This window comes from Augochlora pura, chromosome 8, assembly GCF_028453695.1.
Source record: "Augochlora pura isolate Apur16 chromosome 8, APUR_v2.2.1, whole genome shotgun sequence".
Classification (NCBI taxonomy): domain Eukaryota; kingdom Metazoa; phylum Arthropoda; class Insecta; order Hymenoptera; family Halictidae; genus Augochlora; species Augochlora pura.
The window spans coordinates 1,739,149-1,763,961 of NC_135779.1; the positions used below are offsets into that span (position 1 = coordinate 1,739,149).

General features: G+C 48.4%; 1 protein-coding gene across 1 annotated transcript in view; it reads left to right on the top strand.

The window, feature by feature from the left end:
- Nucleotides 1-24,813, top strand: part of LOC144474452 (RNA binding protein fox-1 homolog 2) — a 164,208-nt gene that overhangs the window by 70,463 nt on the left and 68,932 nt on the right. Inside the window, exons 2-4 of the mRNA XM_078189297.1 lie at nucleotides 2,124-2,393; nucleotides 3,277-3,330; nucleotides 21,221-21,313. Of these exons, the coding sequence (XP_078045423.1) occupies nucleotides 2,124-2,393; nucleotides 3,277-3,330; nucleotides 21,221-21,313 (417 nt within the window). The remainder of the gene's footprint in view (nucleotides 1-2,123; nucleotides 2,394-3,276; nucleotides 3,331-21,220; nucleotides 21,314-24,813) is intronic.

A 24,813-nucleotide genomic window follows, 5' to 3' on the forward strand; every position in this document is an offset into this window, starting at 1 on the left:
CGAGGAAGAGGAGAAAGAGAGAGGCCGGTGTGTGTGTGTCGCGGGTTAAGAGGGTCGGGCACGGCGAGGGCGGAAAGGGCAAAAAATTTCAATGACGCCATCGTTTCCGGTGGAAAATCGTTAAAGATGAGGACACACGCGAGTGCACGGCCGGAAGAATGGCGGCCGAGAGGGTTGCGCGGTCCTCACCGACCCCTGGCCCTCGACGCCCACCCGCGCCTCGCTCCTCTCGCACCGCGCCGCGCCTCCTTTGTCTTGCCGGCTCGAGGAAAAACTTTTAATCCGACCGCGAAACAAGGTTCCCGCGGCGAAACGCGGCGTCGACGCTCTCGTCGGACCCCTTGATCCCTTCCGGTATCGGCAGACGTCGATGGTTGATGAATAATTCGTGAGCCTGCCGTTCCCTGCACCGTTGCTTGCATCGTTGGTTGCACCGTGAACTGCCATCGCAGCCTGCGATCACCATGCACCCGAAAAGCTGTCTTCTTTTTTTCCACCTTCAACCACCCTTTTTCTATCTCTTTCCGTCTTCAACCACTACGCAGCCTACGATCACCATCCACCCCAAAAGCTGTCTTTCTCTCTTTCTCCACTTTCATCCACCCTCTCTCTCTTCTTTCTCCACCATGAACCACCCCCTCTCTCTCTCTCTCTCTCTCTCTCGCGTCGCATCTAAATTTCATCCCGTCCGCCGCATCGACGCGATGGATCGAGAAATGAATTTCTCCTCGAATCAGTCGAGATCCCGAACTTGCGGACCACGCCTCCGCCAACTTCCGGGACAATTTGCTGCGGGGGTGGAAAGTTCGATTCGAACAAGCACCCTTGTTCTCTCGGAACGACGACTTTCGGGGACCCGACAGTCTGCCATCCGTCTGCAGCTGCGCCTTGTTATGCTTAATTACGTTGTCGTTTAATTCCTTGGCCCTGCGGCTGCGACGCAACCTTCGCCAACTTAGCTAGCTATTGTTCTACTTATCATCAGGCTTGCTTCTGAGATCGATCATTTTAATGTGAAGATAGAGAAGATCCTTCCGACGCTGTTTGATTAGGATCGTTGTCAGATTTGTCATTGTTCGATTAAATTGTAATTAGGTAAATGCGGTTTATTGATGATATGATTTTCGTAGATTTGGAATTGTTGAGTTGTGTGGAATAAAAGAATCGTCTAGAGTAAAACTTGTGTAAGTAAGAAAGCTCTTGAACAATCTTATCAGTCAATGGCACAGAAATCTAAAATTGTATTGTTCGATTTGGCGTTGTCAAAGAGTAGATTATAAAATAAAACGTTACGTATTAATATGATACTACATACATTTTTATACTAAAAACAAGAAAATAAATAGAAAACGCTATGCAACAACAGCGACAAATATTTTTTCAAGTGACCAGAAAACCCCCATAAATATGGAGGACGGCACCCCGTTTATCCCGTTAAGTGCTCGCGTCCTTGCAGAATTAATCGCAGTCTTCCCGGCGTCGGCGCTCGGAATTGTTCGCCAGTGGCGGCAAGTTCGAATATCTTCTTCGACTAAGTGTTTATTAATAGCACGGCGAGCGTGGTTGAAATTGCTTTAGTTCCGGTAAGGTACGCGGGGCTTGGGCCCTCTAGCTACGAAACTACTGGTCGGCCGCACGCCGTGATAAAGTTGCCGCGCGGCGCGGCATGGCATGGCAGTGGCACGGCCAGAAATTCCACTTACGCATACGTGTAGCAATATGTAGCAGTAGAGCAAGAGAGCAGGTAGCAGAGCAGCTGCGTCTGACTATACGCAGTCCCTGTTCACTTAGCGTGGTTAGTAGCGCGACCGAGATAAGCTCGGCCGTGCGGCCGACCATTTACGGACTGCACTACTTGCGAGATCTACGAGTCTACTATTAGGGTGTCCCATCGGTTCCTTCCCCTTTTTTTTTATGCGAAATGAATATATAATATTTGTTGTAAAAGGAGTGGTAGAGCAAGGGGGTTAACTGCTTTCCTACGATTCTTTTGAATAGTAAAATAATTGCGAGAAAATTAGAGGAACGTTTTGATTCGAGACGAAAAGCGAATCGAACCAATCTCGCGTCGATAATTTTTGGCGATGAATTTTTACTGACCAGTTCTCTGTTTTCTCTGCTAGTCGGAGGTGTTCCAGGCAGCAGTCGCGGCAGCAGCGGCCGCGGCCGCAGGCGGCGGCGGCCAGCAACCGGCACCGACGCCCGCTGGCAACGAGACCAGCCCCGAAGGCGGAATCGCCGTCGAGGGCACTACCATGGTACCTGTCACATCGGGCGCGACCACACCGGCGACCGCGACGCAAGGCACGGACCTCAAAGGACAGCCGAAACGCCTTCACGTCAGCAATATACCTTTCCGTTTCCGAGACCCTGATCTCAGGGCAATGTTTGGGGTAAGTATCATCCCCTACGTCCTTCCTCCTTATCTTTCTCCTCGTCTTTCGTCAACGACAGTCGCGAGTGCGTCTTCAAATATTTAATTACAATATTTATCAAAAGTTGCTAGTTTTCAATTATTTTTAGTGAAAATTTCATATGCAATATTTTTACCTCTGAATTTATTTTAAATTCAGAAGTTATTATAATTTGTCACTGAATTCTTCGAGTCGGACCACTTTGCGACGGTCTCGACATCTCTCTCTTTATTTTTCATTTTCTTTTTTATTATTATTTATTTGCTACTATTTTACTACTTTCTATTTTACCCTTAAAATGCTCTAATCTCGATTCGAAAAGAAAAGCGCCGGTAATTCTATCATACTTCTCGCATCCTATTTCCCCCGAAGGTCTTCGTAAGCGCGTGGAAGCCGCAGTTTAATTATAACTCCCGCGGATCGAATGCTCTCCACTACGGAGAGGTAGTTCAGTAAATATAATAATTCCGAAGATTCTCGAACAGCGGCCTCTATATCGTCGGTAGATTGGCTCGCGCGAGAAGCGACGGAAAATCGAGCGGGGCCGGTAAAGAACATTCCGCCGAGTTTCCGAACTTCGAACTTTCAAATTCAGCCAATTAAAAATTTCATAACAGCCCGAACTCGCCGCGAAACTTTCGATCGCCCCCGTGTTCGAGCCGTTTCCCGGCTACGTTTACTCGCGCCGGCTTCCGCGTAATCGTCGGCCGTAATCGCGCGCGGATTTCCTTCGGAAAACGTCGAGTTTTCGTTTTCCGCGTGTTCGACCCTTCGCGAATATTTTCCGCGACTCGCGACCAATCTATTCCCGCGCCGGCGATCGTAGTGAGACTCCGTTTTAACCGGCTTTTCTGTGTTCCAGCAATTCGGGCCAATCCTCGACGTGGAAATCATATTTAACGAAAGGGGAAGCAAGGTAAGCTCACGTCGCCCTTAGGCTGCGAGCCACCCCTGTCAACCCACCCCAGATAATACTGATAGAATTAAGCCGCAGATGCCGAACGAAATCCCCGTCGCCAGGATGAATACGCATTTCCATTGTTTCTAGAAACGGTGACCCATTGATTCGGAGATTTTGCGAGAACTAGCTTTTCTTTCGGCTTCGACGCGTCGAATACGAACGGAAAGAACAATTCGACAATTATTCGAAAGCTCGTCACAATAATCCCAGGAACTTTGAAGCCTTCGATGATGACGCTTCAAGACTTCAAAGTCCAAAGTCGATTCACAGCTTTCAAATAATTGCCAAGAATTTTCGAACGTATCTTTTTACAATATATATATACATTAATATTTCAATTTAAAATTGATCAGACTTGTTTAAAGACATCCGGGCGACGCGGACGTCGCGACGCGACGCCGTAACCGGCCAGTCGGCGCGGCAGAGCGCAGCGTCGATCGACCAAGAGGAAGAGAGCCGTGATCGATGCGCTGCGCTCTGCCGCTCGACGCGACGGCCTTCTCTTTTTCCAGCGCGATGGCAACGGTAACGCACGTTCCAGGTCGCGCGGTCTGCTCTCGAGCGTCTAATAAACGCGGCGGCATTGTCGTCGGCCGGGCTTCCCCCGTGAACCGGGAGAGCCTCGCCGAGAGTTGCAGTCTTGTTCCTCGCCGAGAATTATCGCAGTCTTGTTCCGCGCCGAGAATTATCGCAGTCTTGTTCCGCGCCGAGAATTATCGCGGTCTTGTTCCCCACCGAGTTTCGCCAATTTTTCTCCGACGCTGTTCTTGACGCTGACTTCTTTTCTCCGACGCTGTTCTTGGCGCCGACTACTTTTCTCCCCGCGAGGCTACGTCCGCGCGTGCGAAAACGCCGCGCGGTGACACGGTCCGCGCGAAAACGCCGCGCGCCGTGAATTACGGCTCGCAGAGACGCAGAAAGGAGGGAAAGGGCACAGGTCGTTGAATAGGAAGAGATTGCTCCTCTTTCGGGTAATATGTAAGATGGAGGCGTCCGACTTAGCCGATGAAAGGGACGCCGGGATCCTCGAAGCTTCTTCTCGTGCCGCACAATGGCTCTCTGTCCCTTGATTCATAAGGTGATCATCTCGTCGCATAACGATCGCTTCTTGTAAGTCGTACGTTGGAGATCGTAGATCTTAGGTTGTAGATCGTAAGTCGTAGATCGTGGGTCGTGGATCGTGGATTGTGGATCGCAGGCGATCATCTCCGCGGCCCGGCGCGAGTAATCGGGAGTCGATGATGCGCGCGGACAATTACTCTCCGCGGATCTCCGCATTTCTCTTTGTCCCCCCTACGAGGATCGGATTAGTTTCGCCGTCTTGCTTAAGCCCGGGATTAGCCCGTGAAGGAAGGGTCTGGCGCGGCAAATTTTCAATTATTCTTATTGGCTGGGAAGCAGAATTGGATCTCGAGCGAGAAACGGAGATTCTTTTTCTTTCTTTATCGACGACGATTATTGGTCGTTGCCGGTGACAGTTCCGGCGCGAACGACAATGCTATTCGATGTTGGAGCTTAAAATTGTTGCTATCATTTCGAAGTCGGAGTCATGGACACAGAGATCCCGATCTCCTGGCATTTCATCGAATAAAAGAAAAAAGACAATCGAAGCTGTGTGGTCGCGAAGATCCTCCGAATCAATGATTTAAAGAATAACGCGTTCAATGCTGGAATCAAAAGAGGACATCGAAACCTAAGCGAACGCGAGCATTTGCGTTCTTCGAGCAGAATGGCCGAAGAGATCGCGACCCGCTATCGCCGATGGTTTATGCGAACGGCACGCAGCGGCCGTGGAAATAGAAAAGTCGTGACGGTGAGCGACAGAGGGAGAGTGTGTGCTCGCGGGGTCCGGCGTGTAGCAATGTTTGAAATGCAAATCGGTTTCAATATGGATGACAACGGTCTGGATAAGATCCGCAGTAATACATCGCGGCGACAGCCGGCATCCGGCGAGCTTGCATATTCAGCGTCTTTGCGTCAAGCACAGCCAAGTGCACTTCATCAAGCTCCTACGGACACACCGGTCTAACCCAATAGTATATATATCGGCGCGACCCGGCCGCCACCGACCGTCGCGACGCCGCGGCTGCTGGCGACGCGAACGTCCTCCATTGTCCAGCTGACGATGATCGAGCCCGATTTAGATCTCTGATTTAGACGACCGCCTGCCGCTGACTCGGTCCGCCGTGGCCGCCATCTTGTCGGCGATCTGTAGCTTTCAGGCACCACTCGAGTCGCTCTGATGGATGATAGCTTGTCTTTGGTTAGCTGTCAAATTCCACTGTCAAGTGACAAGTTTGTTTTTCTTAAACGGTGTTAGGTTGGTGTTTGTGAGGTTATGTTGCTTGTTCAGGCCTTGTGTCCTTCAGCGATCTTGGAAAAATCGATGAACTGTTTCGCAGTGGAATTGTTTCATCGTTCTAGCTGCAGATTTCAACCCTTTGCACTCGGTACCGTGATGTATATTACGTTATCTATCAGCTACGCGTCACTTTGCCACGGACAGAATTCTGCCAAGAATTCAAAAAGTCGCAGCCGTCGTCGTCGCTGCTCGACTTCCATCTACTCTCCAGGGACTTTTCGGCTCGACGAAGAGACGGAATAGCACGGGGAGCTAATTGCTTCCGTCAAGGAATTTACAAAGCACTCGCTTAGCCACGGAAGCGCAATCGGAAACTATTAAAGGCCCGAAGAAATTAATCGGCCGGGAAGCCGGGAGGGGCAAAACGCTGACGGGATCAATCGAATAGCTCGAGGCAAAGTTGGAGCTAATACCCTAAGTGGAGAGAGGACCCCGATTCGAATCGAGAGAGAGAGAGAGAGAGAGACAGGGTTCCCTCGGAAAAGAAATCTCGACTCGAAGTTGGCCGCAGAGGTACCCGGAGAGGATGGTAAATAAAACATGCAGCCGGAAAATCTAATTCACTTACCGCGAGACTTCTCGAAAACTTTGCCCCTCCCCCCGAAATCGGGGGACGACCCATGCCGATAAACAATTCCGAGAGCCGATTCGAAGTCCGGGCTCGCGAAACTTCTTTCGCCGACGGAGGAAGGACTCTTCCGGTTCCCCGTGGGAGCTCGCGAGTACCACCCCGTCCCCGAGAAATTGGTCGTCGAACTCCGTCGCGTCGGTCAGCGCTGCTCGAAACTTCGACGAGTTTCCAAGTCGTCGCTGCGCGAGAGATCGCGGCCGAAAACTAGGAGACGTATTTTTGCGACAAACTCGTTCATCGATTTATTTAGCAAGGAACGGTTGCTTATTTCGGAACAATTTCTTTCGTATCTTCTGCACTCGATCGGCGCTGTTTCTTTCGACAATCTTATCCGAAGTCTCCGAAGGATTCTCTGCCGCGGCAATTCCTGTTAGAAGTTCTCGGCTCCCAGGCTGCTCATAAATCGAGAGAGAGCCGTATCTAACAAGGAAACACCGTGGCGCCGACGCTTTAATCAAACTTTTTAAAACGAAGCCGGAGGGCGGCCTGAAACAAGCTGTCGAAGTAATAATTAGAGCGCGTCCATTTTTTACCGCACGAAGGGACTCGGAACGAAACACGCCACCACTGACGGACCGAATTTAACCAACAGAACCGAGCCGCGTTTCGAAAACGGACGCCGAACGCTCCACGACCCGCGAGCGCAGGAAATTCTTCCGAAACGAAGAGACTCGGTGACGAGTTCGGAAGGGCAGAAAGTAAGCCGATAAAGCGCGCCGCCGTCGCGCAGAAATTGTGCGGGAGAGGAGCGAGCGAAGGGCATCGAAGTTGATTAAACAATTTCCTGGGAAGATTCCTGTCCGCGAAGCGGTCTTTAAAAGCGCCGACGAGGCGCACGGGAATTTATTAAAGACGTCAAACGGGAAGTTAATTGAACCATTTCCTGCGACCCGGCGAGCAGTCTCGACGCCGTGACGACTGTCGAAAGGCCGAGCCGAGCCGAGCCGAGCCGAGCCGAGCGGAGCGCCGGTAACGCAATCAATGGGGCAAACAAATTACCGAACGCGAAGTCGCAAATCAAATAAAAGACGTCGCCGGTTAGCAATAACGGCACCGTTCCCGTGGTCCCGGCGCGATCCTGACAGGAGGAAGTCCCGTCCTGCAGTCGCGTCAGGCGTCGCTCTGTCCCCGGACCCGCGCGCACCGCTCACCCAGTCGCCGGGGATTAATTAAACGCCGTTATCGCCCTTCGATGGCTGTCCTCCGCCTGTTTCTCTTCTCTCGGCCGATCGGCCACGATTGGCCGCGCCATTTCACGACTTCCGGCCGCGTGGAAAGCCCGACGACGATAAGGGATCACGCTTCATGCTCCGGTTGACTTCGCTCGATCATGGCATCTCGATTCACGAAACTGTTCGATTTTTTGGGGTTCGTTCTTCGATTTAGGACTGGTCGATTTAGGCTCGTTGCGCTCTTTTTCTCGATCAGTGTCGATCAGTGGCGTCGATCGTGGGATCAGCAATCTCAATTCACAAGGTTATTCGATTTTTAGGACTCGATTTAGACCTAGTCGATTTATGCTCCAGTTGACGTCCTATTAACGCTTAGGACAATCTTTCTATAAAGGAGGACTGGCCGTGTGCAAATTTTCAGCGCAGCGTCTCGTATAATAAGAGCGCCACGATGGATAGAGTGCTCCTACCGAAAGGGTTAAAGCTTGTTCAAGGCTTTGTGTTCTAAACGACTTCTAAAAGGCTTCTAAAAGACTTCATGTTCTTCCAAATACACGCCGCACTTGAGATCTTTTCCCTTGCAACTGGCGATGTATCGTCCCCGAAGGGGTTGTTCATTCCAACGACAGGACAATCGATCAAAGTATCAACGAAATCGCGGAGCTAACGTTTGGAACAAGACTGCTCTCCGTCGACAATGCGACCGATGCCGGGCACGCGTTCCGCGTGGAAATACGACGGCCGAATCGGACAATGGAAAGTTTGCTCGCGTAGGCCGATAAATCGCGGAAAAGCGGCCTTCGGTACCGCGAGCGCATAATTTGAGACGCGAGTCCCCTCGTTCGTCACGCGGCGACGAGAGAGAGCAAGAGAGAGAAAGAGAGAGAGAGAGAGACGAACGGGGGCGACAATGGCGCGCCGTGTTTTCGCAGTTTGCATTGCAAATGGCGCGTCGCCTCGCGGCGGCGACAACTATCGCGGACCGTTGCCATCGCTTTTTAGCATTTAAGTGATCGACGGGAGTTGACGGGATCGGCACGCGATCGCTCGCAATAAATCCCCTGGAACGGGGTTGCGAATGTTGACTAACTTAACCCTGCGCGGCTCGGGTCGATTCGACGCGTATCGTGAACCGTCCGGCGCGATCTTTCCTTCGCGGATTATTCCGCCGTGTGGAATTTTCACGTCGAACGAAATCCGCGGTCGAACGACGATCTTGAAATGGTACCTGATCAAATTTCACCGCGACTCGTTTGTACCATCGAAATTCCATGGTCTTGTTTTAATGAACGCGTGTTATTTATAACAGGCCTGCCATTAAAATTTGACGCGTCAAGCGCCACGCGCCGGTCCCTAGGAACCGACGCTAGACTTTTCGGTCCAAATTGACCAAACGAAAACCGATATCGCATAATTGAAATGCTCAGTCTCGCGAGTAGGCAAGGACTGACACATTCGCCGCGATAGGAGAACGAAAAATCTGTCGTCGGTGTCTGTGGGGACCGACGCGTCCCGAACGGATAATTTAGGGACCGACGCGGCCCGAACGGAAAATCTAGGGACCAGTGCGTGGCGCTTACCGCATTAAATACAGTAAAAAGAAATGATAAGAACGAATTTTTGACTTTTCTTTGTGACGCGAATGGATTAATAATAGACGCGAGATCTAGAGAACGGGGTACCATTCCAGGACGATCTTTAAATCAGTCGTCGCGTTGAAAATTGAACAGCGTTCACAGAACGCGCTGTTCGCAGTCGACAAAGGCGATCGAGCGATCCCGTCATTATCCCAGGTGACATTTCCGTCGACCGCGCGGGCGTCCGACTCCGTGGATCCTCGATCGGCATAATCGGATCGCACCAGATCGGATCCGATCGGATCCAGGAAGCTGGGCCGACGTCCGCGCGGCCGACGCCGTGTTAGATTGTAAGGTGAGCGAGAGAGTGATGATCGCGCGAGTCTGTGAGAGAGACCTTTTCTCGAAAGCTTCGTCAATGTAAATGGAATGTGGCATCCCTAATGAAGTGCAGCATTTTGGAGAAGAGATACTTTGAGAGCAGCGCGGACGAGATCGCCGATCGCTTACCCGATCTCTGTTGAAACTAGCTCGTTGTCGAGCAGTTCACGCGATTCACGTTCGGTAGAGATCATCGTTTTATGTAATCGCGCCGGAGCGAGTCTCCGGTCTCGAACGATAGATCGAACCGGGCATCCGGTCGGCGCGCTTGTCCGCCGCTGAGTATGTGCCAGTGACACGTACATACATACCATAATATAACCAATGGTGTTAGTTCTCGTAGTTGTTAGACGAGCTATTGCATTTTTACTAGCTAGCATTCCGCATTTTATCATTATTTAGCTCCCATTGGTTATAAGGCAGCCCGGCGCGCCCGCGCCGCTTGTCACGTGTCCGCCGCTGTCTACCGAATTGAAAACAACGATTCACGTTAATTTATCAGTTGTACCGTGGGGTTCCATGTTACGTATCTGGGGTCCGCGATTTCAAATCTGGGAGAATTCGTAAAAATCGAAGGATTGCTTAATTCGTTAAAATCGTCGCTTTTTCGAGCGATTTTCCGTCTCGCGATTTTCTGTCGCGTAAAGATCCGATCGGTGGAGATATTCGCATCGAATCAATTTTTTCTCGCGTCTATTTTGCCGCAATTCGTCAAAGAGGGGATCGTCGCCCTCGTCTCGAATTTTTTCGTTCGCGGGACGAAATCGGAGAAGCAAATACAGCGGCGGACACAAGGTGCACCCGGTGGGCCGGCTGCCGCCACTTCCGGTCGCGGAGGAGACCCTCGGGAGATGCTGCCCATTTGATTTGATGAAACTTTGTCACACCTCGTTTTTTCCGACGCTATTATTACTACTTTTCTAACCAGTCGAGGTAAAAAAAAAGAAAAAAGAAAAACAGAAAAGAACAACATAAAAACGAAAGAAGTCGATACCTCCACTCTTGTGTCCTTTCTTCTCTCTCCGACGAGTTTCCCCAAGGCGTTTCAAGGCCGGCGCACCTAAAGGCGGCCTGATTCCACACAGAGATATGGGGGACCGTACAGCGTCCACCATATTACATGCGCCTTACAGCCGTCGCTCTAGTCAACTAACAAACTTACCACAGTAGAGACGCGACTTTTGCCTGTCTACCGTCTACTTGTCTACCGAGTTGATCTTTCCAAGCTCAGACCTGCGTTCGCGACTTCTCGAGAGGCCTAGCTCTCACGCACACGACACACAAATATACACACACACACACACATAACCCGCGACACTCGCTCGCGTTTAATTGTGGTTTCTAGTCGTCTTTACTAATCCAGCCGCGGTGTTGGCCTGCGACACGCTTCCTCACATTGCTGTCATCATCGCTGTCTTTCGTCTTTTATCGCTGCCTTCGCGATAAATTAGTCGCGAGCGTTCTTTTTTAAAGAGACGTTCAAAGGAATCTACCGATTGTCTCGGCTGTCCGCCCCGGTCCAGTCGGCTCGAGCCCTTAACACGCGGGTCGAAGGAGCGCGGCGGACAGCTGCTGCGACTCTCGGTTTACACGATTGTGATTCGAGGGATTTAATTAAATCTTGCCTAATCGAAATATAGTCTAATCAAAATCTAATCTGATAATCCAAATCGAATTGAAATCTAATTGAGATCTAATTGAAATCTAATTGAAGCATCGTTACTTTAGAGCTTCGAATAATTTACCTTTAGAAAGCTTCGAATCTCCGCAATCGCGAAAGAATGTGAATTAACCCTTTACAGTCGAATTTTAACTAGAAATCAATAATATTTGTTCAGACTCCCCTTATTCCAATTTCACATAATTCAGAGCATATTATATACATTATACGAAAACCGTCCACTAATTTTTTAAACTTCCCGACAGATTTGCTTTTCCTGTATAGTTAGCTAAAAGCAGAGAAGACTATATTGTTAGTATCGTTTATTCGTTTCGATCGAGCGAGTCGCAAGCCAACGCAAACATCACGATGCCGTACATACATACATACGTACATACGTACATTCTCACCAGCATACATACATATGTATATGTGTATATATATACTGTATCATACATGACCGTTTGCATCTTCCGAAGTTTCCAAAGTACATCAATACGACACAGATTAAATATCCATGTATATTGTCTCGCGCACATGTTACACGAATCGAAAGACGTACAGACACACACAAACGACACACACACACACACAGCAGAGACATACATAACACGCGCAAACATACGACACGCACAAAAACACTCCTGTACATGTACGTACGTATCTCTATCTGATTGTTATATCATTATATTATATATGTAAATAGTAGTCGCACGCTTTTGTCTAGGCGAAGTCGAAGGTATTAATGAAAGGCCCATGCTTCTACCTCTTTTATTACTCACGTATGTGTCTTAGGATAGAGAAATGCTGCTTTCGATCTCTCACCAAACCGTTTTTTGTCCGGCGTTTTTATTATGACAGTAACGCGAGCCGTTTGCCTCTTCTCGTTGCAACATTATTCTCTTCTCATTCTCGCTGGTCCCGATTAATTCCGCACCCCGATTTATAATCCCGCAGGTATATAAACACCGCCACCTGTCTCGAAACGTCCTGTAAAACCCTGTCCGGATATCCTATGTACAAGTTTGCACGCGGTCTGATCTCGAAAGACGTTGTTAGAGCGTTTCAGCATCGGGTTTGCCAATCGGACGATTATTAAGGTCTGAAATCGAAGGAATCGCGGAACGTTATTGTATTCTATTGGCTGTGGACCCCTTGCACTGTAATTCAATATATTATTATTTATTTTAGATTGATAGTATATTTGATTTTCTTGTTGTTAAAGTTTAAGGAACGGAGTTGACCCCTTGCGCCATAATAACGAGTCAGGCTCGTGATAAAGATTCTGGATCTAATAAATATGAATATTATTAATTTATTCTGTATCTAAATAAAAATAAATTCTCATGTTATATCAAAGCCTAGTATATAAAGACAGTAAAATATATTTTAAATACGTACGGTAGATAAAGATAATAAATCTCTATTAAAGAAAATATTAGCGATAGATAAATGCTAATCGACGCAGCATGAAAGGGGTGATAGTGCAAGGGGTTAAAAGGGAAAGGGTCCATTTGCCAAAAGTTCTACTAAAAAGTCTATCTAAATAATAAAAAATCTGCCTAAATTTCTCTCATTTGAATCGCCTCTTTCCGCTTTAATTTATTCTTAATAAAATCCTCAATGCCTGGAGACTCCCCTGAGCTCGCAGAATATTTTAACGTTTCGCCAATTGGTAGACCGAACCAATCCACGAAAATGTTGTCGTTGCATCGAACGATCGTAATTCGCAGGGAAAAAAGAAATGAAGAACAGGTCGCGGTAAGCGAGAGTTTGCAATATTCTCGAGGTATCGATGGAATCTCGGTAGACTGACGTGTGGGCCGGCGATTGTAGGATCGCTGGGGATCCGACGATCGATCCCGACGCGACACACACGCCTTGAAACCCCTTGGATCTCCTCGCCGCCGATTACTTTTACTAATTGAATCCACGTGACGTAGCAAAAAGCAGAGAAAGAGAAAGAGAAAGCGAGTGAGTGAGTGAGAGAAAGAACGAGAGAGAGAGATATATATATGTATATATGGTTTATCAATGAACGCGGGCGATAACCTGACGAAAAGTAAAAGACGGTATTATTCTATACAGATGATTGATTATGATGATGATAATCACAATGATGATGATGATGATGATGATGACGATGATAATTGATGGAAACCGGCGAACATGATATATATATATGTATACGTGTATATCTCTCGCGCCACTTCCATCGCGGTTACACACACGCACACACTCCTTGTCTCTTGACTCACCCTCTCTCTCTATACGTATCTATATATATATAATCTTGAATCTCGTATTGTTTTGTGCGCTTTTATATCGCTGTTTGCCAGCTTCGGTCACATACTTCAAGTATTCTTCAAGTGTCCCTCCCACCCCACCCCTTACCCCACTATATTTCTTCGTCCACCGCCACTTTCCCCTTGCCGTCCAATCCCCCCTTACCGTCCCGCCGCGCCGACCCACGGTATCATCCCCTCCTGCCGACGAAATACACACGCACACACGCTCACACACGAACTTTTAGATTCCGACGCGAAGGTTTAGATTTCGACGCCTCCCCTAGAGTCGCGACACAATTGTTAGATAATCTTTACGAGTAGAATCGCTTCGATAATTAATTTGGAAATAATAATTTTACTTATCACGCTTCGCGAAGATCGCAATCGATTCCACAGCTGCGAGTTTAACCCTTTCGGCACGAGTGCCGGATGTATATTCGGCGTCCACGTGCTGACCTGTATAAATAACAGAATTTCATATCCTTTAATATTAAAGCTGGAAGCAATATTTTTTGTTTAACAAAAAAACACTGTTTTATCGAGCACATTTATTTCATTTAATGCTTAGGACAATCTTTATATTATATTAAGAAGGACTGACTCGTGTGCGAATTTTCGGCGTGGTATTATGCACGTACCGAAAGGGTTAAAGAAATACACGTGTCGCGAAACACGCGCAATGGAACGGTAAGCCGGCGGACATTTAATATTAAAGACCCCGGGTCTCCGTTTCCGAGTTAAATATTTCCGGTGCGCACACACGGAGCCGGTCATTTTCCCGGAAAAATTCATGCCGCCGGTTTTATTAAACGACCTATTTAATCAACGCCCGTGTAATTTCACTCCGCGGAAGTTGACCGTACCCGCGGTTACCATATTTTTCTTACCGGGAAGACAAGCTCCGAAAAGCATGAATCTCTCGTGGAGAAGGCTGCTCGTTCCTTTGCAATTAATTCATCGAGGTCTCCCGTTTCTTCGCGGCGATCCGACTGCGGACTCTGTTATAAACCGAAAAGAAATTTTCGCATTAAAAAAGGACATTTTTAAGATTCTTATGATTGCAGAAAAATATTGCATTCCTTTTTTTATAAAATTGTTCACGGAGGAGTGTTCAATGAATTTTAAAATCGCCGCGATTTAAGCCGTTACTTTAATATTGCAACGTTGATTTAAAGTATAGATAAATAATAATAAATAAGTTTCAGTAATAATAAATAATTTAAATATTGTATACCATTGATTTATGATATTCGTAGAAGTAATTTAAGAGATCCGCAGTTTAACCCTTTGCACTCGAGCGGTGATTTTTAGGTAAAATTGGTAGGCTATACTGAAATTGTTAGATCACTTAAAAATAATTATTAAAATTGTTCAAATCACAAGGATCAATTGTATACGCACTCTGTTATATTAAACAGGAATAGTAGAAGTCAGGAAAATTATTTTGTATGTATAGTTGAACCGAGTGCCAATGTGCAGCCGAGTGGAGATTTTATGCAATCTCTACTAAACATGAATATTATTAATTTCTTAAAAATAAATTCTTCTGTTATAAATGAAGACAATATATAGGAAAAAAAATCGTCCAATTCTATTAGGGAAATTATTAAGTATAAGTGTTAATCGTCGTAGCATGGAACGAGCTATAGTGCAAGGGGTTAACAAGATCGCCGGAAGTCGCACCCACCCCGCGACGAAACAGGGGAGTGACCCGATTAGCATGTTAGAGGAGCATCGATGCGTCGCGTAGAGAGCCAGGGCTTAGGGAGTATGTAGTAGGGTGTAGGAAGTGCGAAGAGGGTGAAAACGATTGCCCGGTGAAATCGTGCGTGAGCCCCGGGTTCCAAGAAAAACGAGCCCTCCGATCGAGAGTCCGAGCGGAAACCGGTCTCGGGTTTCGTCGTTGCTATATAATATATATATGTATATACACAGGGTGACACGGTGAAAACGCGGTGACACGGTGACACACCGATGGTCTCTCCCACACACGCCTTCCTCCAATGCGTTCTCCACCTCACACCGATCTCTCCCCCCAAACATATATAGATATATATATGCGATATTGTTACATCTCGAGAGATTCACGCACATCGACCCGCGTCGGTCGAGAATCGAGATCGATGATCCGTTTGCCTTGGTTGTTCGTTGGATAGCTGTCTCCTGTGGAACACACGCGTGGCACACGCTCGCATTCACTCCTCCCCCCCACCCACCCACTCCGGTCGACGTAGTGTTTAACACCTTTTCTTTCCTCTCTACTCTCTCTCTGCCTTGCCACGTTCTTTGCACCTAGCTGTTAAGTAATTGGTCGATTATTGTTACACGCCACACGCGACGTTGATCACCGTTAACCTTCGCGCACCCCCACAGATGTACATCCAAACACGTACAGAGACAGACGCCACGGACGGACGGACGGACGGACGGACACGTACACGTGTCACCGTCGAACCTGCCGGGGTTCCTTCGATCTTCGGTATCTGAGAATCGGCGCGCTCTCCGGTGGACATGTCTGACGCGCCACTTTGTCGGGCAGGGGATCCTTCGTGGATCCGAGGACTTTCGTCGACGCAGCACGCGAACTCTCGGGAAAAATTCCAAAGTCCGCGTGAAGTTCCGCGTTCTCCTGTTCTCGGGTTCGAAAACTCGAAAGATCGATTTTCTTGGAAATCGACGTTCTTTTACGCAAGAACTCGGAAAATTCCAAAGTCCGCGTAAAAATTCGCGTCCCCGCTTTCTCCAGGAAACCGACGTTCGTCGACGCGAGCTTGCGACGAAGCGAATGATTGGTCGATATTTTAATGGTCCTCGATATCGCAGCTTCTTTCCACGCTCAGCTGGATCTTAGCCGCCGCGACGGAAAGCATCGTCGGGATGACGGATTCGCCTCGCTTCCGCTTCGTACGGTCCAATTTCCGTCCGTGTTCCACCGATTGCGAAGTCAGGTGGGTCCCGTCGTCCCGTTTAATCGAGCGCGATCCCAGCGGAAACCGGCGCGTCCCCCGTTAAACGGTGCCCCGCCTCGAGCCCCTCGGGGTGCGCCGAGGCATCCCGAGGCGATAATTAACGACGGCTAAGCGGCTCGTAAAACGTCATTATTCCGCGGGGCCGGCGAATCTCATCGGGAAAACTCCTCGATCCGCCTACCACCTGGCCGCTGGCAAGGAGAGACTCTCGACGATGCGATTCTATCGACGGTCTTAACCCTTTCAGTGCCGAAGAAGGATGTACCGTTCTTAGCTATACTTGAAATAAAATATTGCTTTATTAATATTCTTACAAAATAACGATTTTTCTTTTTAAATTCTGAAATTGTTCAAATTAATTAAAAAAAATTTATGAATTATTAAATTTCTTTTTAAATTACAAAATCCTTGCAATCTCTTGCAGAAATATTATCAAACTACATTCGACGAGTTTTCGGCACTAAAAGGGTTAACATTGCGAGTTCAGTGTGAAAAATCGCGTTCCTTCAATTATTTGGTATTAACCCTTTGCCCTCGATATTAAGGTGCCACTAAAAATTGTTCTATCTCATCTGGAAATAATTTGTAAATTACCGTAGTCATCAGGGTTTAAAGAGCTATTATTAGGTAGAATATTTCGGTTTGTTTCTCGCGAGTCTCTCCTTAACGAAGCCCGAAGCTGGGAGGATCGAAGCGAGAACGGAGGGGTTGGATTGTTTCGCTTGTCTCGCGTCGTCGGCCAGGAGAGCCGGCCTTTCAATTACACCGCGGCGAGATGGATCGGCCGATAAGCTCGCGATCCGGGGCTCTGCTCGTCGCCCTGCGATCCAAAGCGATCCAGACGGATCCAGAGCGATCCGAGTCGATTCATCGCGAGGTCGCCCCGTCTGCGCTTATCTAGCAACGGGTTTTTCGCTGCCCTCCCCGCCGCGACTACTGTTCTTCGAGATTCCGTGGATGAAACCGCCTGGTAATCGAGCTTCTTCTTCGGAGCCGTTCTCTCGTTCGGAGTTTCTTCTGGAAATTCTGGAACCCGAGATTCCCTTTATCGTCTTCCAGCGAATCGGCAGCGATTTATCTCATATTTCGAACAGTATAGTTCCAGAGCCACTGCTGCTCGCAAGAGGACGGCGATTGTCCGCTTCGATAAAATCGTCCGAGCTTCGGCGAAATTGGGGATTCATTTGTCCGAGCGATCGAGACAAATTCTGCGATAGGGGAGACGTTCTTCTATCTATGAAAGACCTCCGCGTTTTTTGATGTCTAAACGCGAGACAATTTCTCCTCCGATTCGACTTTTTCGCGTAAAAGCGTTTACTCGCGCTTCCGCCGTCCGATGACAGCGTTCCACCGCTAAATAAACGCAATTATCCTCGAATCGCTTTGCCGAGAATATTAGCGCTCGCGTGTAACTACCCTAACGCGGGAGTCGCCGGATTTAGACGGTCAAATATTTACCCGGAGCCGCGGAAAGGCGCAAATTCAATTACCATACGCGATTCTACTTCGAAAACGGCGAAAAATTTGCGATCCGCTCGAACAAACGTTTCCTATTCTCCCGGGAGAAGAATGAAAATCGGCGAAGCGGTTTAACGCGTTCTACGAGGGCAATTAATTGTGCTCCAATAAAAGTTAAAGAACTGTCGATTTTTTTTTTAAATTATGCTTGGCATTAACCCCTTGCCGTACCATTTTCTTCACAATTACTACGATTAGAATTTTTTCGCTTTAATTTTTTAGAAGAAAAAAGAATTTTGTATTTATCGTGTGCTTATTACTCGAATGTTTAAATATTGCTGACGAGAGAAATAATTCATTTCAATTTCTACTATATATGAATATAATTAATTTCTTCGAAATCACATTTGATTCTTCTCTTCTCAAAGTTCCAAAAATAACAGAATTTATAGGATAAATAAATGGTAAACCGAAGCAGCGTGAAAGGTATCGCGGTGCAAGGGGTTAAGAAAGGCGACGGGAATCGGCCCCCGAGCGTGACACTAATTATTAGCCAGGCCGCGGCGCGTTTGCATTTTTCATAGCCGGAAATTATGAACACGGTCCGGGGAACAGCCGGGCCGTGAAATGATTTAAAACCGGGCGTAACAGAGATCGGCGCCATAATTTTTCCGTTTCGTGATCGCGTTCAGAGGGATTCAGCTCGCGAATACACCGCTCGGCTTTTGGACACCGAAGCGAGCGAACGAACGAACGGCGGAGCAAAGCGAGTAGCTAGGTCGCGGAGGTGTAATCTGATTTTTCGAGCCCCCGGTAATTATAGTTCCACCCACGACAGGCCCCGCGAAGAAATCTAATCCGCGTGGTCGCGTTAAAGCGGAGGGGAAACGGCGGAGGCGTGACCGCGATTTCGTTTAACAGAATTAACGCGAGCCGCGGTGCGCGTCGCGTTCGAAGATTTGCGAGACGCTCGATGCCGCCTCGGCCCGGCTCGGCTCGCCGGATTAATTTCCTGAAACAGGAGAAAGAAGGTTGGCGTGACCTGCCCGCCAACCTCAATTTTCCGAAACCGATAAGCCTTTAAAGAGGTTTTCTGCGAGATCGCGATCTACTCGCGTGCGAACCGCTTCTCTTTCTTTCTCTCCTTGTTCCCCTCTCGCCGCGCCTCGTCTCCGCCGAAAACCGTCGACTCGGCACCATCGACGGAGAAAATTGCCGTGGCGAGTGCGCGCGAGAACATCGAAGCCCGACGCGCGATACCGAGACGCTACTTGTTGCTAATCGCCGCCCGAATCTTCGTCGAGGTCTTCGCCCAACTTTCGCGAGTCGGAAGCGGCGCCGCTTTCTCCGCCGAGAAAAATTCTCCTCTCGGGGACACCCCCTTTCAATCGATGCGGAAGGTCTCCCGATATCCGCGAATCGATTGCTTCCTTCCTCTCCCCCGCCGCGTCGACGCCGAAGCCGAAGCTTGTCCGCCATTAGGCTGATTTCCCAGGCGAGTCGGCGGATGCGTGATGTTCACCCACGCGGTCCTGCAGTCCTTCCGCGGTCTGGTCTCCGGGCAAAGGTTAACACGCCGCTAGAATCTTCCGGACAACTAATTTCGCAACGATTGCGGCGGTCTAGCGTAAAACCATTTCGTGATTAGGGTTTTTCTGAGAACAAGTTCGTCTGATATATACAGTTGCTGCGATTTTTGGCTGTCGCGCAATGCTGAGCGATTCTTCTTCGCCGGGGTTCTTTCAAAATTGTTTCTAAATTGTTTCTCCCTGCGCCAGCCAATCGAACGAATCACGGTGCCCTTAAATGGGGGAAACAGGGTCCTCGGATCAGGTCCGGCGTCCATCGGCAACTTTGCACTCTCCCCTCTTTCGTTCTTCCACGATTTGATTTCGCTCTAATACGATTCCGTCGAAAGCCAAACGAATCGAGTTCCTCGATTAGCGACTGTTCCCGTTTTCCGAGCGACCATTCCTCCTCCGCGTCGTCCTCCTCCGCGAAACTCTGATCAATCCGCGCGACAAAGACGCGCGCGCGGAATTTCGACGGGAATGCCGGACGATATACGATCTCTTTTCGGGAACAAGCAGAGTTTCAGCTCGCGTCGCAGATACGCGGCGACTGTTCTCTCGAGCCACTGTTCTGGCTTCAAGCACACAAACAACACATCTACACACATATCACACAGGCACACGTATTATACAGAAATCCCAGCCGTTCTCCCTCTCCGTCCGCCACTCTACTAACCCTCTTCTCATACTTTCATTTTCTTTTTCTCGTACACGCACCTCTCGGTACAAGCAAGAAGTCTTTAATGATATGACGATGACCATGATGACATGACACGATATGATATGATATGATAATGAGATGATTAATGTGACCATGACCATGATTTCTTACCATGATTTTATATTTACTTATTTGTTGCACGTTGTTTGGTGCGTCTCCGTAAGCAGTATGAACGCGCTCGCAATGCCGCGCGGCAAAACCGACATTTCGCGGTGGTAAAATCGTGCCGCAGGGCGCGTCGCTTCCCAGTCCCCCCGCCCCATCTCTCTAACCCGTTCGAACGCCGCCGATGATCCTTGAATTGGTTACCTTCGTGACGAAACGGGGGAACGCGCTCGCATTTTCTCGCGTTTGCTCGCGCGTGCGAATTTTTCTTTTCTCTCGACCGTTCACCCACGGCCAAGAGAGCTCGTAACCCGTCGCGACGCGGCACTCGCGAATTATTAACCTCGTCCACGGTCTCTCGCAAAGTCGTTACGGTCTCGAGAAATTTCGCTGCGCCGTGGACCGTCGAAGGGGCGAGGTTTTCGTCGCGTCTCGAGACGCGATCTCGAGAATTAATTAGCGGCCAGACGGGCCATTGTGCGTCCGAGGGATAAACGGGGGAACGGCCTCGGGGGCTGAAAGGCCGCGCGGAAGGGTTGAAAAGGCCGTGAGCGCGAAGGGCGGGCGCGGACGAAGGGCGAAAACTCGGAGAAGAGCCGGGAAGCGCGTACAGTCCGGGAAGAGAGCGCGCGTCGCGGAGCATCGAACGAATGGAAACGCGTCGATGGTGGAACGGAACTCGCGGATCACTCGACCCTTTGCAAAACCCTTAATAAAACCCTACAGTCCCTCGACGAACCCCCGATAGTCTCCAATAGTCCCAGTTTCCTCCTTGAACTCTGCGGCATCGGCAGAGAGTCCCTTGGCTCCCGTTCGTTCGGGCAAAGTTTACCAATTCGAAGGGGGAAGGGGTTAAGCACGAAATGTCGGGTCGGCCGGTCGGCTTGCCGAGCGCTGGCAGTCTGTAAGTTGAGTTTAATGCATGTTGTTTTGTCTGTCCTTGCATGCAGGGATTCGGTTTTGTAACATTCGCAAATAGTGCTGACGCGGACCGGGCACGTGAGAGGCTACACGGCACCGTGGTTGAGGGCAGAAAGATTGAGGTGTGCATGAACATTCTTATACTTATATATATATATACATACATATATATATGTATACATCGCCATTAATTCATTTATACACAATGTAATTCTTTGCAGGTGTCACGCGAGAGAGCCGCCGCACGCGAGCTTTATCCGAGCTCTCGCGCGCGCGCGCGCGCGCCTCTCGCTCGATCAACAGGCGACCAGCCCGCGCGCGGCCCGATTTTCACATTCCACCCTTCTTTTTTCACTTAATCTTTCCACGGTACTTTCAACTAATTTTTGAAACGGTTCTACGGGTGTGCTCGGCAAGGCTGGTCGACTGTTCGTCGCTAATAATTTCCTAGACGTAAGCGCGCCGCTCTGACCGCGCTCGCCAACGCGAGCCTTTTCGTTGTCCAAAGGTGCTCGTTCTTTTCCATCGCTCGCGGTGATATCCGGACTGGGCTCGGACGTTCGCGAGCGCGCGTCGAGCGTCTAGTATTTAAGCGTATAGGTCGGCTCCGCGGGCTCGAGGACGAGGCGCGATCCTCGGGGCGGGTTCGCGCGACCCACGCGCGAATCGACGCCCCGAAAACGAGCTCTCGAATTCTGACGGAGATAACATCTCGCGCGATCTAGTCCCCCGAAACTCGAGCATTGTTCGCGATCGTTTCAGCAATCGATAAAGAAAAATCAGTTCCATCGCGAGTTAATAGATTAACAGTTCAACGAACACTGCGCTTCGAAAACGCGAAGCATCACAGCGCATCACAGCGCATCGCGGGCGCTGGTCCCTTTCGATCTCGCATTGAAATTCCGTCGAGCGCGGCTCGTCGCATAAAAATACCCCCCGTTAACCGCGAACGGGGCGGGGGGTTGCAAGCTCGAGTTTCGTTGAATATTTCAGCCCGGCGCGGAGAGAGCCGTAATGCAATTCCCCGCGCGTCGAGTCGAGTTTGTTACATCGCCGGCTAAATGGCTCCGTCAGAATTGATCGCGGCGGCGGCGACGGCGTCGGCCCGTGGCAATGGCGCGCGGTGCCGGAAACTGCGCAGACAGATTCAATAAAACGGGAATATTCGATCGGGTTTCGCCGATCGGAATTGGAGCCGGTTGATCTTTCGGGCTCGGACCGGAACGAATCTTTGCCGGAACGATCGCTGTTAAAAGTAACTCGATAACATTCGCGATAGTAGTCGTATATAGACGGTACTCCGTATATAGACGGTAGTCGTATATAGACGATAGTCGTATATAGACGATAGTTGATACGGTGCCGGTACGATTTATTGAAAAAAGATAGCCATTGCCATCGGCGTAGCCGGCGCGGCGACGCCGCGGAGCCGAGGCGCGTGGCCGCGGCACCGGCGCGGACGTCCGCTGATTAACCGGCGCGCGTGATACCTCGACGGAAAACGGTGTGACGATCAGACGACGGAACGAGAGGTTCGCAAGTATTATATGGTCGCCGGTCGTGGCGAACGCGTCCGCGTGGGTGGCGCGCGCCGACGAGAAATACCGTCGAAGTTGAAGGGGTGGACGCGCTCGTGAGAAAATATAAAAACCAAAAAAAAATAAAAAAATCGAATGAAACACCGAGAAAATAGAACACATATGAAACGTAGATATTCCTGGAACGGCGTGAATCTCGAGGACGATGATAACCGAGAGACGAGACAAAACGAGAATGAGCAAAGAAAGAGAGAACGACCGGGAAGCGAGAGACCGACACAGAGAGAGTGTTAAATAGAGAGAGAGAGAGAGAGAAACGGCAGAGCTGGTCGTGAACCCGAGAGGCGACGTCTCACACGCTAGACGAATACGATCACACGCGGTCTCTAACCGCGCGACTCGCGAATCCAGCGAGCACAAAGCCAATGACTGCGGCGAAACGGATCAAAGTGTCTGATGAGTCTCTTGTTGTCTCAATTCTACGAGAGAGAGAGAGAGAGAGACGGGGACAGTCTCGGTGATAGACAGTAGAGAGAGATCGATAACGATCGTCGCATAGCCGAGAACGGCCGGACAGATAAAAGAGAGAGAGAGCGAGAGGCGAGAGAGGGCAATTGACAGATGATGCGTATGCGCGCGATTTGCAAACGGGCCACGCCAGCGAGTTGCACGGTGGTGGCCCGACGGTGGCCCGGAGAGGCGGCTGTCGACACACTGACGAGGCCCACACACACAGTCGAATTTCGATCCCCGGTCTGTCCGATACACACAGGTAAGGAATAGTCGCCAGCACCAGGACTCGTTCCCGAGGACGACTGTGCCGAAATTAATAATCGATTACTGTAATCGCCTCGCACTGCCCGCTCTCTCACCCGGTGCTACCACGGGACTATATCGCACGACCGACTCTTCACACGAACGCTTTTCCTCCCTTTACTGAACTTACGGGTCTCGCCCGATCGTCGGGCCGGCAGCTGGTACTTTCAAACCATTTTACACGATCGCGATCCTTTCTCAATTACACCGTCGCGCCGATTTTTGTAATTCGAATTTTCTTAAAATAAATATATTAGAAATATTCCGGAGAAGTTACCTGAACGAGATACAATTGTTACGGAGTCATGGGTTCGCTAAAATTTAGAATTTCAATCTCGTTTTTCTACTTATTTTTTGCTGCGTTGATTAGCTGTTATAATAAGAAATAACAGAATATTTTTAGCATCGTTTCCACAGATTTCGATGATATTTTTATAGAGTTTCTAAAAGTAATAGGAAACGATTGGGAACGATTCCATGGCACGGCAGTCGGATTCGATAAAAATCAATTCTATTTGGTCGGATATTATTTTCGCGTTGCTTCTAAATTGGAATTTCCCTCTCAATTTTCTGCACGATATCGGACTCTCTGTACAACCCCTTGCACCATGATTCCTTTTATACTGTGTCAATTAGCATTTATTCATTGTTAATACTTTATTTAATAGGACTAGAAAATTCCTATTTCTTGCATTGTCAATTCTTTTATCAATCGATAAAATTTATTGAAATAAATTGGTAATATTTGTATGTTTATTTGAATTTCATATTAATTCATTGATTTGAAATAAATGAGTAATATTCGCATTTAAATAAAAATTAAAATATGATAAATATTCTATGATATTCTAAAAATATTCTATGATATTCTAAAAATATTCTAATATTCTATGGAATATTCTATGATATTCTAAAAATATTCTAAAATTCTATAGAATATTTTAAAAATATTCTAAAATTCTATAGAATATTCTAAAAATATTCTAAAATTCTATAGAATATTCTACGATATTCTAAAAGTATTCCAAAATTCTATAGAATATTCTACGATATTCTAAAAGTATTCTAAAATTCTGTAGAATATTCTATAACATCCTAAAAATATTCTAAATATTGGTATTTAGTGCAAGGGGTTGAAATATCCTAGCGAACGTAACATATATCGTTTCCTTGAATAAACGAGGAATATTTCTAAATGGAACACGTTGCATAAAATCTAATTCGCTTTTTCATTCAGCTCGTTAACAAATCGAGATTTTATTCGAACA